This window comes from Ursus maritimus, unplaced genomic scaffold (genome assembly GCF_017311325.1).
Source record: "Ursus maritimus isolate PB19 unplaced genomic scaffold, ASM1731132v1 scaffold_2, whole genome shotgun sequence".
In the NCBI taxonomy this organism is placed as follows: domain Eukaryota; kingdom Metazoa; phylum Chordata; class Mammalia; order Carnivora; family Ursidae; genus Ursus; species Ursus maritimus.
The window spans coordinates 82,650,429-82,666,747 of NW_024424452.1; the positions used below are offsets into that span (position 1 = coordinate 82,650,429).

General features: G+C 37.4%; 1 protein-coding gene across 3 annotated transcripts in view; it reads left to right on the top strand.

The window, feature by feature from the left end:
* The window catches only part of TDRD5 (tudor domain containing 5), a 99,673-nt gene that overhangs the window by 48,156 nt on the left and 35,198 nt on the right, over positions 1–16,319 (top strand). For all 3 annotated transcript variants that reach the window (XM_008696912.2, XM_040636270.1, XM_040636271.1), the window contains exons 7-10: positions 7,736–7,908; positions 9,165–9,385; positions 14,837–15,049; positions 15,585–15,651. In XM_008696912.2, coding sequence (XP_008695134.2) covers positions 7,736–7,908; positions 9,165–9,385; positions 14,837–15,049; positions 15,585–15,651 — 674 coding nt within the window. The remainder of the gene's footprint in view (positions 1–7,735; positions 7,909–9,164; positions 9,386–14,836; positions 15,050–15,584; positions 15,652–16,319) is intronic.

Consider the following 16,319-nt stretch of genomic DNA (forward strand, 5'->3'; position numbering starts at 1 on the left):
TTTGTGATTCCATATAAATTTTAGGATTATTCATTTAGTTTCGTGAAAAATACTGTTGGTATTGGAGCACCTGGGTGGCACAGTTGAGCATCTGACTGTTGGTTTTGGCTCAGGGCATGATCTCAGGGTCGTGAGATTGAGCTCCGTGTCAGGCTCCATGCTCAGTGGGGAGTCTGCTTGGGATTCTCCCTCTCCCTCTGCCCCTCCTCTCTTTTTGTCTCTCCCTCTCCCTCGCAAAGAAATCTTTATTTTTTTTTGACTCTTTTCTATTTTTTATTTTAATGCTTTTTTATTATATTATGTTAGTCACCATACAGTATATCCCTGGTTTTTGATGTAAAGTTCGATGATTCATTAGTTGCGTATAACACCCAGCGCACCATGCAATATGTGCCCTCCTTACTACCCATCACCAGTCTATCCCATTCCCCCACCCCACCCCCCGAAGCCCTCAGTTTGTTTCTCAGAGTCCATAGTCTCTCATGTTTCATTCCCCCTTCTGATTACCCCCCCTTGCTTTATCCCTTTCTTCCCCTACCGATCTTCCTAGTTCTTTTGTTCCATAGATGAGAGAAATCATATGATAATTGTCTTTCTCTGCTTGACTTATTTCACTTAGAATTATCTCGCAAAAAAATCTTTAAAAAAATACTGTTGATATTTTGATAGGAATTGGATTGACTCTGCGGATTGCTTTGGATAGTGTCAACATTTTTAACAGTATTCGTTCTTCTAAACCATGAGCATGGTGTATCTTTTCATTTGTGTCATCTTTAATTTCTTTCATCAATATTGTATAGTTTTCAGAGTACAGGTCTTGCACTTGGTTAAATTTATTCTTAGGTATTTTGTTCTTTTTGATGCAATTGTAAACAGGATTGTTTTCTTAATTTCTCTTTCAGTTATTTCATTATTAGTTTACAGAAATGCAACAGATTTCTGTATATTAATTTTGTGTCCTGCAACTTTACTGAATTCATTTATTCTAATAGATTTTTGGTGGAGTTTTTAAGGTGTTCTGTATATAGAATCATGTTATCTGCAAATAATGACAGTTTTATGTCTTCCCTATCAATTTAGATACCTTTTATATCTTTTTTGATTGCTGTAGCCAGGACTTCCAGTACTGTGTTGAATAAAACTGGCAACAGTGAACATCCTTGTCTTGTTCCTGAGAGGAAAAGCTTTCAGTTTGTCACTATTGAGTATGATGTTATCTGTGGATTTGTCATATATAGCCTTTATCATATTGAATTATGTTCCTTCTATATCCACTTTGTTGAGAATTTATCGTGAATGGATGTCGAATTTTGTCAAAAGCTTTTTCTGAATCTATTGAGATGACCATATGGTTTTTAACTTTCATTTTATTAATGTGATGTATAAAGTTCATTGAGTTGTGGATATTGAACCATTCTGGCATTCCTAGAATAAATCCCACTTGATTGTGGTTGATCCTTTTAATGTATTGTTGAATTTGGTTTGCTAATGCTTTGTTGAGGATTTTTGCCTTGTAGGTTCATTAGGGATATTGACCTGTAGTTTTCTTTTTTTAGTAGTGTCTTTGGTTTTTGTATCAGGGCAATTCTGACTCATGAAATGAATTTGGAAGCTTTCCTTCCTCTTTTATTTTTTGAAAAAGTTTGAAAGAGTAGGTGTGTTAATCCTTCTTTATTTAAATGTTTGGTAAAATTCACCTGTGAAGCCATCTGGTCCTGCACTTTTATTTCTTGGGAATTTTTTGATTACTGATTCAATTTTGTTACTAGTAATTGGTCTGTTTATATTTTCTACCTGATTCAGTTTTGGAAGATTGTATGTTCCCAGGAATTATCCATTTCTTCTAGGTTGTCCAGTTTGTTCGCATAATATTTTGTGTAGTATTCTCTTAGAGTTCTTTGTATTTTTGTACTGTTGGTTTGTTTTGTGTTTCATTTTTGATATTTGTTCGAATCCTCTCTCTTTTTTTTTTAATGAATCTGACTAAAGATATATCAATTTTGTTTATCTTTTCAAAGAACCAGCTCTTGGTTTCATTGATCTCTATTGTTTTTAATCTCCATTTCATTTATTTCTATTCCCACCTTTATTATTTCCTTTCTCCTACTAACTTTGGGATTTGTTCTTCTTTTTCTAGCTTCTTTAGATGTAAGTTTAAATTGTTTGATATTTTTCTTGTTTCTTGAGGTAAGGCTGTATCCTTATAAACTTCCCTCTTAGAACTGCTTTTGCTGCATCCCAAAGGTTTTGGATCATCGTGTTTTCATTTTCATTTGTCTCCATCTATTTTTTCATTTCCTCTTTGATTTCTTCATTGATTGTTTTATAGCATGTTGTTTTAGCATCCTTGTGTTTGTTTTTTTGCAGTTTTGTCTTGTAATTGATTTCTAGTTTTGTACTGTTGCATTTGGAAAAGATGCTTGATATGGTTTCAGTTTTCTTAAATTTATTGAGTCTTGTTTTTGGCTTAAGATGATCTATTCTGGAGAATGAAAAGAACTTGAAAAGAATGTGTATTCTGCTGTTTTTTGAATGAAATGTTATGTAAATATTTGTTAAGTCTACCTGGTCTAATGTGTTGTTCAAGCCATTGCTTCCTTATTTTCTGTTTGAGTGATCTGTTCATTGATGTAAGTGGGTATTCAAGTCCCCTCCTATTACCATGTCATTATCAGTTTCTCCCTTTATGTCTTCTAATATTTGCTTAATGTATTTAGGTGTCCCTATGTTGGGTTGGGTGTATAGATATTTACAATGGTTATATTTTCTTGTTGAATTGATCTCTTTATCATTATATAATGCCTTTATTTGTCTCCTGTTACAGTGTTTATTTTAAAGTCTACTTTGTCTGACATATTGCTACCTTGGCTTTTTGTTTGTTTGTTTGTTTGTTTTTCCATTTGCATGGTCTATGTTTTTCCAACACTTTACTTTCAGTATGCGTGTGTCTTTAGGTCTGAAGTGAGTCTCTTGTAAGGCAGCATATAGATGTGTCTTGGGGTTTTGTTTTTGTTTTTTTTAATCCATTCAGTTACCCTATGTCTTTTGACTGGAGCTTTTAGTGCATTTACATTTAAAGTAATTATTGATAAGTATATACTTAATGCTGTTTTGTTCATTGTTTTCTGGTTCTTTCTATGGTTCTTCTCTGTTCCTTCTCTTGCTTTATCTTTGTGATTTGATATTTTCATTTGTGTTATCCTTGGATTCCTTTCTCTTTATTTTTTGCTTATCTATTATAGGTGTTTTGTTTGCCGTTACCATGAGGTTCATATATAATATACTATGTTTGTAGCAGTCTGTTTTATATTTGAAGTTGATGGTTGCTGAAGTTTGAACACATTCTAAAAACATAAAATTTTTACTACCCCCTCCTCCAAGTTTTGTGTATGTAATGTCATATTTTATATCTTTATTTCATGGCCCTTAACTAATTTTTTTAGATATAATCGATTTTGCTACATTTGTCTCTTAACCTTCATACTAGTTTTATACGAGATTGATTACTGCCTTTACTGTATGTTTGCTTTTACTTATGAAATTCTTTCCTTTCATAATTTTTTTCTAATTATGGCCTCTTCTTTTCCACTTAAAGGAGTCCCTTTAACATTTCTTTAAGTCTCTTATAGTGGTGATGAACTCCTTTAACTTTTGTTTGCCTGGGAAACTATTTCTTCTTAAATTCTGAATGATAACTTTGCTGGGTAGAATATTCTTGGTTATAGGGTTTTGTCCTTTCATCACTTTGAATATATCATGCCATTCCCATCAAAGCTGATTATCCTATGGGGTTTCCTTGTATGTAACATGTTGCTTTTCTCTTGCTGATTTTTAGATTCTCTATCTTTAATTTTTGACATTTTAACTAATTTGTATCTTGGTGTGGATATCTTGGATTCATCTTTTTTTGGGCTTTTTGTGATTCCTGGTTTTGGATTCTGTTTTCTTACCCAGGTCAGAGAAGTTTTCAGCTATTATTTTTTCAAGTTATTTTTCTGCCCTCTTCACTCCCTCTCTCTTTTTGGGAACCCTATAATGTGAATTTTAGAATGCTTGATATTGTCCCAGAAATCCCTTAACTTATCCTTATTTGAAAAAATATTTTTTTTTCTGTTCAGCATGGGTGCTTTCCATTACCCTGTTTTCCAGATCACTGACCCATTCTTCTGTACCTTCTGATCTGCTGTTGATTCCCTCTAGTGTATTTTGCACTTCCATTATTGCATTCTTCATCTCTGATTGGTCCTTTTTTATATTATCTGTCTCTTTGTTGAAGTTTCTCTGAGTTCATGGACTCTTCTCTGGAAGTCAGGTGAGCATCCTTATGATTACTATCTTGAACTCTATCAGGTAGGTTGCTTATCTCCATTTGGTTTAGTTCTTTTTTAAGCTTTTATCTTATTCTTTCATTTGGGGCATATTCCTCTGTCTCCTCATTTTGTTTGACTCTCTGTGTTTGTTTCTATGAATTAGGGGGAAAACTACTTCTCTTAGACTTGAAGGAATTGCCTCATATAGGAACATCCCCTGTATAGACTGTATGTGTCTGGCAGCTTTGGCTGGTTGGCTGGAGCTTTAGTGGGTGCAGGCTGGGTGTCCCAGGGCACTTCATTCCAGGACCACTCTGGTGTGATGGCGGGAGCTGAAGTGGGTACAGACCAGAGGATTCTGGTGCTCTCCATGCACAGTGTGTCCTGGAGGTACAAGTGGAGCTGAAGTGAGTGTGAGCTGGGGGTTCTTGGAGTGTTCTGCATAGTAGGTACCCCAATGAATTGTCTGTAGGTAAAGTGGAGATGAGCCTGAAGTGTTCTGGGAGATGCAAACCTGATTTTATTTGTCCCTGAGAGGACAAAGAAAAATAAAGCATTGCTCATGAATAGTCTTTACTGTAACCACATCAACCAAATAGATTACACATTAACCTTGAAAACTCTTTGTATGTGGTGACCATTCTTTTTGCTGATATTTGTTGTAGTAAGGCTAACCTGTTTAATGAAGACCATCTAAATTTTTTTAAAGATTTATTTGTTTATTTTAGAGAGAGAGAGAGAAAGAGGGAGAGACAGAATGCACCAGTGGGGGGAGGGGCAATGGGAGGGCAAGAGGGAAGGCAGACACCCTGAGCTGAGCGCAGAGCCTGACTTAGGGCTCAGTCCCACAACTCTGAGATTGTGACCTGAGCCAAAACCAAGAGTCCAGTGCTTAACCAACCGAGTCACCCAGGTGCCCCATAGACCATCTGAATTTTTAAAATATACTTTCTTCACATTATCCAGATATTTGGATAATTCTGAAGAAATAAATTTTTTAAGATAGTGATCTAATGGGGAAGCACTGGATCAGTTGTTGTTAACTCTGGCTATGCATCCAAGGCTTTTTAGAAGTACATGGATATTGGGGCGCCTGGGTGGCTCAGTCATTAAGCGTCTGCCTTTGGCTCAGAGCATGATCCCGGTCCCTGGGATCAAGCCCTCCTCCGTTGGGAGCCTGCTTCTTCCTCTCCCACTCCCCCTGCTTGTGTTCACTCTCTCACTGGCTGTCTCTCTGTCAAATAAATAAATAAAATCTTAAAAAAGAAAAGAAAAGAAATACATGGATATTCAGAATAAGTGGGTGTGAATTGGGACCTAGCACTCGTATTTATTTTTAAATAAACTTTTTATTTTGGGATAATTTTAGGTTTGTAGAAAAGTTGCAGAGATATTAATGAATTCATTTGCCCTTCATCTATTTCCCCTAATATTAACATCTTATCATGATACATTTATCAAAACTAAGAAATTGACTGATACATTACTATTAATGAAACTCTGGATTTTATTTTGGTTTTACCATTTTTCCCACAATTGTTCTGTTTCTGGATCCACTCCAGGATACCACATCACATTTAGGGCATTTGATTTTTATTTGTTTCTTGTGTTTTTCTTTTGACTTAGGTTTTTTGTGTTTTTTTTTTTTTTGAAATTTTTATTGAGGGTATTGTGTATTGTATATACAGTTATTATGAGCTAATGCAGAGAGATTCTATGTACTTTTTCCTCTGTTCCCTCAATGGTCATGCTAAATTATAGTATAATATGGTACAGTTGACCCTTGAACAACATGGGTTTGAACTGGATAGGTCCACTTACCTATGGATTATTTTTGGTAAATTCAGTATAGTACTGTAAATGTAATTTCTCTTCCTTATAATTTTTTAAACATTTTTTCTTTAGCTTTATTATAAGAATACAGTATTTAATAAATATGACATGCAAAATATATGTTAGTCAACTGTTTATGTTACAGTAAGGCTTCTGGTCAGTAGTAGACTATGAGTAAAGTTTTTGGGGAGTCAAAAGTTATATGCAGATTTTTGACTGCATGAGGGGTTGGTGTCTCTAACCCCTGCATTGTTCAAGGGTCAATTGTACTTATATTTTTATAAGCTTTTACAAGTGGTTTTGATGGATAGCAATTTTTTTCCAAAATGTAAATGTATCTTTGCTGATTTTTCTGATTATTAAAATAACTCATGTTCATTTTGGAAAATATCACAGATGAGTGGAAAGTTGGAAGTGAACAATTACCATCATTTTACTTCCCCCAAAAACGCTGTTAGAATTTTTATATAGTCTTCCAGATTTTTTTCAACATATATGTAAGCATAGGTAGATTTTTAAAAACTTATAAAAGCAACATTTACTTATTTAAACAATTCCAGCAATGTAAAGTGTTTTAATGGGTCTTTTTTTGACCTCTTGTGTATAACATAGTTATTTATCATATGTACAATTTTCTTGCACAAAACAGTATTCTATAAATATCGTATAAGTTCTTGCTTTTTATACCTCATATATTATGGATGTTGTTCTATATCAGCATAAAAAAGTTTATTTCATCCTTTTTAACTACATAGAATTCTTTTATGTGACTATATTCATTTAATCAGTCTTCTATTGACAGACGTATAGAGTGTATTTATTTTTTATCATTATAAAAGGTATAGATGTAGATACCCACATCTTTGTGCACTTTTATTAGTTTTTCTTTAGGAGCCACTGTGGTTGTAGGTCTATCTGGAGTCTTTTTTTTTTTTTTTTAAGATTTTATTTGAGATAGAGTGAGAGGGAAAGAGCACGAGCTAGGGAACAGAGGGAGAGGGAGAAACAGGCTCCCCACTGAGCAGGGAGCCTGATGAGAGACTTGATCCCAGGACCTTGGGATCATGACCTGAGCCAAAGGCAGACGCTTAACCTCCAGGGGCACCTGTTTTAATAGTATCGACCTCTTATAATCATCATACACATGTAATTTGAACAAAATATGTGATTGATTTGGTAATTCCCTAAAAATTAAGGCACTGTATTGTGGAATATTAAGTAGTCACATACATTGTACATTAAGTAGCAATGCACATTCACTGCCAAATTTGAACAAGAAGTAAACTGAAATCAGGATGTTGAAAAATAAAACCTTTAGTCAAAGTTCAAGAAACCTTACCAGACTTACCGTCTCCCTGCCAACATAAATAATTTAAGATTTGTTCCCATCTAGAACTTCCTTTTATCTCTCTGTGCTGAAAGGTCTGCAAAGACAGGTTCATATCTCTCATTTATCATTATTATTTACCCAGTGCCTGGCCCATAGAATGTGCTTAGTAACAGTTATACAAAGTATTGTAATAGCTATCCATAGGCTACTCTATTGATCATTTCAGATGGAGACGTTTCTTCAGTCAGAAATTCATGTTTAGTTCAATCAGATAAGAAAATAGAAGTCAAAGCTTATGTCTCCAGTCCCCCTAGAAATTCACTGTCTACTGCTGCTGTCAAGGAGACTACCTGGGATTGTCCTCCTAAAAACCGTAAGGAGCCAGAACAGAAGATTTGCAAGAAGCCTAATCTGGTGGTAAAGCCTTTACAGCTGGTAAGGCTTAACGACTTTGTGTACTGCAGATTCAGCATTATGAAAAGTATCTGAAGGAGTATTTCTTTAAACCAAAATTCTACTTTAGAAAAGTCTTATTTCTAGAAATGTGATTTCTTAGAGCAAAGCTTTGGTTTGAAGTCACCATATGCAGCATTTATTCTGGTTTTCAATCTTTTGTATAACTAATTTCATTCAGATCTCATTTTAAAGTTTTCAGATGGCTTTGAAGATTTGCCGGTTTTCTCAAGAGGTGTAGCCAATGCTTAGTCCATGCTTTTTAAAATGTAGGCTGGAAAACCCTCGAGGGCTTTGGAGGGAAGAGTTGAGGAGCTTTGTTTTTGCTGTGTGTCCCAACAACTGCTGCGAATTGCCCCTGCACCTGTCCTCAGTTATAGGGTGCTTTTCTTTTTTCTTTTTCATCACATGTCCACACAATTCTCATTTTTTGCATTCTCCTCTCCTATTACTTATTTTGTTGTTGTTAAGGAATTAATTGCTTACTCTTCTTTTCTTCTGTCTATGCCTGGCTTCTTTCATGGAAGGAAAACATTTTGTTTGGAAAGCTTACTGCATATTTTCTTGAGGACAAGAGAAAGGCCTAAAGGAAAATAAGATATTTTAGAATAAGAGTGCTTGAGAAACCCTATTTTTGGTTGGAAGACTAGTGTGAAATTTAATCCATTCTTTTAAGTTATCTTTGTTGATAGGGTTGGGGTAGGATGACAGTCTATCTTGGCTCAGCCTGAATATTTTAAGTACCATATTTGCAATTTTGTATGGGGCAGCTGGATAACATACTTCTAATGTCATAAGGCAGTAGTTTTCATAGATTAATGTAGGTAAGGATCACCTAGGGAATTTTTTTTTAAGATTTTATTTATTTATTTATTTGATAGAAAGCCCTAGCAGGGGGAGCAGCAGGCAGAGGGAGAGGGAGAAGCAGGCTTGCCGCTGAGCAGGGAGCCGGATGCAGGGCTGGATCCCAAGACCCTGAGATCATGACCTGAATTGAAGGCAGACACTCAACCGACCAAGCCACCCAGGTGCCCACCTAGGGAATTTTTTAAATGCATAATTGGAAGCCCCACTTCCAGGTATTCTCGATCAGTAAGTCTAGATAGAGTCTAAGAAGCTTCATTTTTATAATTTCCCAGGTGACTTTGATAAAGATGACTCATGAAATATGCTTGGAGAAATGTCATAGTTTGAAATGCCACTCAAGGTTTTATAGCGGTTTCTTTTCTAACTTGCAGCAAGTAGAAGTTAACAAGTCACAGCTCAACCTGGCAATGGCAAATCATGATATCCCACCAGATGCTGTACGGGACAAGAAATTATGCAGACTGCCACCATTAGATACCAGTACCCTTGTGGGTGTCTTTGTGGAGTATATCATCTCTCCTAGTCAATTCTACATCCGAATCTATAGCAGGGATTCATCAGAGTTACTTGAAGACATGATGATTGAGATGCGGTAGGAGTCCGTTGTTTTCAGTGTATTTTTCATGTATCTCATTCTAAATCAGAAGTTCTCAACATTTGGCTTTAGGGCTTTTAAAAATTAAGGACTCAATAACTTTTGTTTATTGATGCTTATCTTAGAAATTAAAACTAACATTTAAATATTTTTTTGTTTAAATATGATGGTAAGTCCATTTGTGTGAATATAAATAATATAGTTCTGTGAAAAATAACTGTTTTCCAGAAAACAACGTAGACATTGTTCTACGTTTTTGCAGATCTCTTTAATATCTGTTTTAATAGAAGAAAGTTTGATTTTAATATCTGGTTTTGTCTTTAATCTCTTGAGGTACATTGTTTTGGTTGAAGTATATGAAAACATCTGCCCTCACACAGATACCTAGTTGGGAAAAGGAGTATTTTAACAGCCTTTTCAGAAAATTGTGAATCTTCTTTGATATTTTCAGAAAATTTGTGAACATTCCAAAACTTGGCAAGTGGTAGTTTTTTAAAGATTGGTTGCAATGTGGAATTGGAACTTTACATACCCTCCTATGTTAAAATCCATTGGTCTTCCTTTGCACTGTGAATGGACCAGGACTGATTATGTAATTGCAGGCTCCACTGCAAAATTAAAAGGCAAGAGGTGCCAGGTTTAAAAATCATTAAGAATTTCAGTACAGCAGTAGCAGAACATTAAAGCAAGCCTAAGGCCCTTCTTCTTCTTCTTTTTTTTTTCTTTTAAGATTTTATTTATTTATTTGACAGAGACAGGGAGAGAAGGAACACAAGCAGGGGGAGTGGGAGAAGGAGAAGCAGGCTTCCCGCTGAGCAGGGAGCCCGATGCGGGGCTCAATCCCAGAACGCCGGGATCATGACCTGAGTGAAGGCAGACGCTTAACGACTGAGCCACCCAGGTGCCCCGTCTAAGGCCCTTCTAACTGTGGACTAAATGTAACTGGCCCTGAGAGGATCTTTTACCCCCATTAATAATTTTAAAACATCATGCAATGGTAATATGGAAAATACTGGTTTGCAGAGTTATGCAGATCTTCCACATTTATTAATGTCACCACTGATCTCATCAGAAAAGTATTACATATTAGGGAGCCGTCAAGCTTATGGTGGTAGATGCAACATTGCCAGAATCCTAATTTTCACTTGAAAGCCTCACATTTTATCAGTGATGACAAATACTGTCAGTGTTTTCCTTGAAGTGACAGGCTCACCTCATTTTTGAGAAAATGTGTGTCAGATACCTAAGTTTGAATAAACGTGGTTTGATAATGGTCCTTTCAAGCAAAAATGGTGTTCCATGAGAACAATGGCTAGTTCATTTTCCAAGTAAATAGTTCCACAAAAAAGGCAGCTAGTTCCATTCACAACCCAGATGCATAAGTGCTTTTCCTTAAGACAACTTGAGAAGTGTTTTATGGGTAGAATACTTCCATTTTTGTCACATAGGATATTGAAAAGACAGTCACTCAGTGGTTGAGGTTTAATACACTTGATTTTGATTACTTTATCAAGGACATTCTTAAGTGACAGTGGCTTTTTTTTTTTTTTTTTTTATTGGTGAGTGCATGGTGGTGACGTATAAATGACAGCTAGTAAAGTTTGGTGCCACCTTGCTTTTATACCATCATTGCAAATGTTAACACAATGAGAAGGGCAAATCACTATTTTACTCTACTACTCTAATCTCTTTTCTCTGCTGAGAAATGATGCCCTTTCTTAGTAAACACCATGTAAAATGTGTACATTTGCAATTACTTAAGATTTATTCATGAACAACAGTGTCTGATTTTTACATTGGTGTCACGTATAAGAATAATTTATTTATTACATACCTCTCCAAGAGCATTCCATTTTTTAATCTAATTTTACCACATTATATACTCCACTCCTCTCTCACCCAAGAACATCTGGCATAATGTAAATCACATAATAATCACTTAGTAAAAATGTTATCATATATTCCATTCCAGTATGCCTGTAAGATTTAGTACATGTTTTAAATTATACTTACTGGCTCTATGACCTTGAAGTTACTTTAACTCTCTAGGCCTAGTCTCCTTATCTCCAAAGTAGGGATAGTAATAGAACCTGCCTCCCAGAGTTGTGAAGATTAAAGTGCTTAGATTGGAGTCTAGCTCAAATGTTGGCTGCTGTTATTATTAATACCATCTGCTGTGTGCTTGGGATGTTGAGGCATGAGGAGTACAAGGGGAAGACAGACATGGTCTTTGCCTTTGTCAACACCACAATTATCTGGGAAGATAGGGGCTGTGTGGGGTATTGAACGAGGTGGTAATTCTGCCTGGGCAAGGTGGAAGAGAGCTTCACGAAGGAGGTACTTGAGCTCGACTTAAAAAACAAGAAGTTGCCAGTCAAGAAATGTGAGTGAGTATGTGCAGGTCCAGTCACAGGCACCAAGGCCAGCATTAGCATTAACGACGGGAGTAGTATTGTGCTCTGGGAGCATCAAATAGGGCAGTGAAGTCCCCACTGTGTGAGGTTGGGTGGACAGTAACTGAATGTGAATCTGGAATACCAGGGAAGAGCTGGAGTATGAACTCCACAGGAAGGAATTCTGACTTACTCTGTAGACGGTGAAGAGCCTCTGAAGGTTTTTAGAAAGTAGGGGCCTCAGCAGGTTTGTATTTTAGGATAACTCTGGTTGCAGTGTGGAAGATGGGTGGAGGGAACCGGAGAGCATCCGTTAATATGCTAGTTTTGGTAAGAGAGAGACAGTGGAAAGAGAGAGAGAAATTGGAGAGATTTTGGGAAAGTGCAGTTGTCAGCTATTGGTGACAAGAGTGGGTTTGAGAAGGACAAAGGAGAAAGGGAGAATAGGAAACCTGTGTTGACTTTAGAGATTGGGTGGATTTAAGCTAGGGTTAGAAGTTTGCACCTGCTGCTTCTAAGGTGACCGTGAGGTAGGGAATCGACAATGTTGAGTGGACAATATTAGTTAGGATTAGGTTTAGTCACTGTTACAAAGACATAACTTAGCTATAGTAGCATAGAGAAGATGGAGATTTCTTCTTCTCATAATAGTCTGTATATAAGCAATGTAGACTGATAGGGGAGCTCCATGGTGTTAGGGATGCAAGTGTTTCCTGTCTTGCTGTCACAGTGTGTTGCCCCATCCACATGGTCCAGGGGGTAGCTCACCACCACACCCACCAGGTCCTCATTCCAGCCAGTGGGAAGGAGAAAAAGAAGAAGGTGGGAGGTTGGAAGCATGCCATTTTCTTTGAAAGACACGAGCTGGAATTTCTATACTTTACTTTTAGTTGTGGTAGAATACACATAAAATTCACCATCCTAATCACACACACTCTACTTTTTCTCACATCTCATTGCCCAGAACTTGGTATTCACATCCAGATGCAAGGGAGCCTGAAAAATCTGAATGGCTATATACTCAGCTGAAATTTGGGATTCTCTTACTAGGGGAAGAAGAGTGGAGAATGAGAACTGGGGACAACTAGCATCTTTTCCATACAGCCGGAAGTAAAGTTTTAAAGTTCAGAAACGATTCTGGGTCAAAGCTCGAGATGGAGACTCACCGGTTTATCCATAGTGGTTGAAGACATGAAAGTGGGTGAGACGGTGCTGTGTACAGCAAGGGTAGTGAGGGTTAAGGAGTGCTTACTGTATTTGGACTCTGCCAAACATTCACATATTTGAACTAAGGCTTTATTATCCTCTCAATGCTCAACGAGTAAGGTGAGGACAGAAAGGTAAAGTTACATGGCTAGTAAATGATGGAGTCAGGATTTGAGCCCCTGTCATTGGCTCTAAAGTCTGAGTTTTTATTATTTAATACTTCCTAAAAAGAAGAGCCCAGAGAACCCAGACTTTTAGGGCAATTACAGAGCCCATATAGGCACAATTATTGACAGGGAAGAAGTAGGAGAAAATAGTGTCTTGGAAACTAGGTTAGTGATTGAAAGCGGACGGGGTCAGGGTCATGCTACAGAGAAAACAGGGATATTGAAAGCTGGGGAGACTTATCTATTGGACTTGGGAACTAGCAGGCCACTAATGTCTTAAAAATGCCCATTTTATATATATGGACCACATCTTCTTTTTTTTTATTTTAATGTTTTTTTATTATGTTAGTCACCATACAGTACATCCCCGGTTTCTGATGTAAAGTTCAATGATTCATTAGTTGCGTATATCACCCAGTGCACCATGCAATACGTGCCCTCCTTACTACCCATCACCAGCCTATCCCATTCCCCCACCCCCCTCCCCTCTGAGGCCCTCAGTTTGTTTCTCATAGTCCATAGTCTCTCAAGCTTCACTCCCCCTTCTGATTACCCCCCCTTTCTTTATCCCTTTCTTCCCCTTCTTAATCCAGTCATCTGTTGAAGGGCATCTCGGCTCCTTCCACGATTTAGCTATTGTGGACAATGCTGCTATGAACATTGGGGTGCATATGGCCCTTCTCTTCACTACGTCTGTATCTTTGGGGTAAATACCCAGTAGTACAATGGCTGGATCATAGGGTAGCTCAATTTATACAATGGAATATTACTCAGCTATCAAAAGGAACGGATTCTCAACATTTGCTGCAACATGGATGGCACTGGAGGAGATTATGTTAAGTGAAATAAGTCAGGCAGAGAAAGACAATTATCATATGGTTTCTCTCATCTATGGAACATAAGAACTAGGAAGATCGGTAGGAGAAGAAAGGGATAAAGAAAGGGGGGTAATCAGAAGGGGGAATGAAGCATGAGAGACTATGGACCCTGAAAAACAAATTGAGGGCTTCAGAGGGGAGGGGGGTGGGGGAATGGGATAGGCTGGTGATGGGTAGTAAGGAGGGCACGTATTGCTTGGTGCGCTGGGTGTTATACGCAACTAATGAATCATCAAACTTCACATCAAAAACCAGGGATGTACTGTATGGTGAATAACATAATATAATAAAAATATTATTATGAGGGGCGCCTGGGTGGCGCAGTCATTAAGCGTCTGCCTTCGGCTCAGGGCGTGATCCTGGCATTCTGGGATCGAGCTCCACATCAGGCTCCTCCAATGGGAGCCTGCTTCTTCCTGTCCCACTGCCCCTGCTTATGTGTTCCCTCTCTTGCTGGCTGTCTCTCTCTGTCAAATAAAATCTTTAAAAAAAAATATTATTATGAAAAAAATTTTTTTTAAAAAATGCCCATTTTAGGAAATGCCGAGGAATAAAATTGGATTACATTTTGTTTGGAGTAGGAGTTTAAATGAATGTGTAACTTTCTGTTTGAGGAAGTTTGTTGATGAAGGGATTTGGATAAGAAAGAGGAAAATTAAATTAGTATGAATAAGCATTAACAAATCAGAAAAAGTGGGGATCCTTTTCCTTTTTGCCAAGACTTTTTTGTTCTTGATACATTAGGATAAATGTTCTTGATATTTCCTTCCCCTATGTAATTCCCTGTATTATGGAATTCTGTAGGCGCTGCTATTCTAATCAGCTGGTTTCTGATCGGTACACCTTGCCAGAGTATTTCATCCAACCAGGACATCTCTGTTGTGTAAGGATTTCTGAGGATAAGTGGTGGTATCGGGTCATCATCCATAGAGTCCTTGGGAAGCAGGAAGTTGAAGTATTCTACCCAGACTTCGGAAATATCGGAACTGTTCAGAAGTCCTCCCTGAGGTTTCTCAAGTGAGTTAACAGATCTTATTGAATTATTCTTAAGTTTTGAATCCTTGGGCTGAAGCCACATGGAGTTAGGATCACTCTTCCTTTTCTCTTGCCTTCCTCCCTCTATACTTCCCTCCCTTCCATCCCTCTTTGTTCTTCATGCAAATGGACTTGGCATACAGTCCCTTAGTTTTACAGGGGGTTATAATCTCTTATGTTGTCTTTCATGTGACGGTGAATCTGAATGGCCCATGAGGTTAAATTCCAATGTCTTATTAAGAAAATGATTTTTTGGGTCACGCTAAGAGTTGCATTTATATAGCATGAAGGTCAGTCTGTTCCTATCTGTATTTTAATTGCATGGTTTTCAAAGATTATTATGTTTAAAAATTTTATTTCTTAGATTGCTTTAAACTGTAAGTCATTAACTTAAAAATCCATGAATAAAATACTCTGAAGTGGTGTGAATAGCTGAAATCAAGAATGGATTAGAGATTCCATAAAATGCATTTAAGAAGTATGATGAAACGTTTGTGTATTTGATTATCTCTTGCAGGTGCTGTTACACAAAGCTTCCAGCTCAGGCTATCCCTTGTTCTTTGGCTTGGGTGAGACCAGTAGAGGTATGTTTATTCCCTATTTAATAAGCAAACATTTGGTGCTGAGAACAGTTCTAGGATCTCAGTATACAAAAATAAAACATGGAGTGAGCCCTACAATGAGACATCATTGTAGACAGTCTGGAAGGTAGACGTGGAGACAGAAGTCACTGTGCTGTGTCGTGTTTGCTGCAGAGCTATTTAGAGTGTGCTAGCAGTGCGGGAGGAGGAGTGCGCCTCTCTGTTGAGGGTAATCAGGAATGACCCTGTGGTCGAGGTGTCATTGGAGTAGAACTTCGAAGGAAGATTAAGACTATAACTAGGAAAAAAAAGAAAGACGTTCCAGCCAAAGGGAGGGTAACATAAAACATCTCAAAATTTGAGAAGTGTTAAGTAGCTCTGTTTGCTTACAAACAAAGCAAATGAGCTGGGGTTGGTGGATGGCAAGTGATGTGAGAGAAACAGACAGGACCCTGAGTGGGGATCCGTATCCGTGTTCAGGAGTCCGGACGTCGTCCTGTAGATGCTGGGGAGCAACTGGACATACCTAGGGAACCACCATACTCAGTTACATGTTTTTTAAAGAATTCTCTAGTAACATAGTTGTGTGAGATGACTGGAGTGGAATGAAACAGGAGGCATTTTCATCCATATAGATACATTTGTTTACGGAGTTGCAATTATCATGCGCC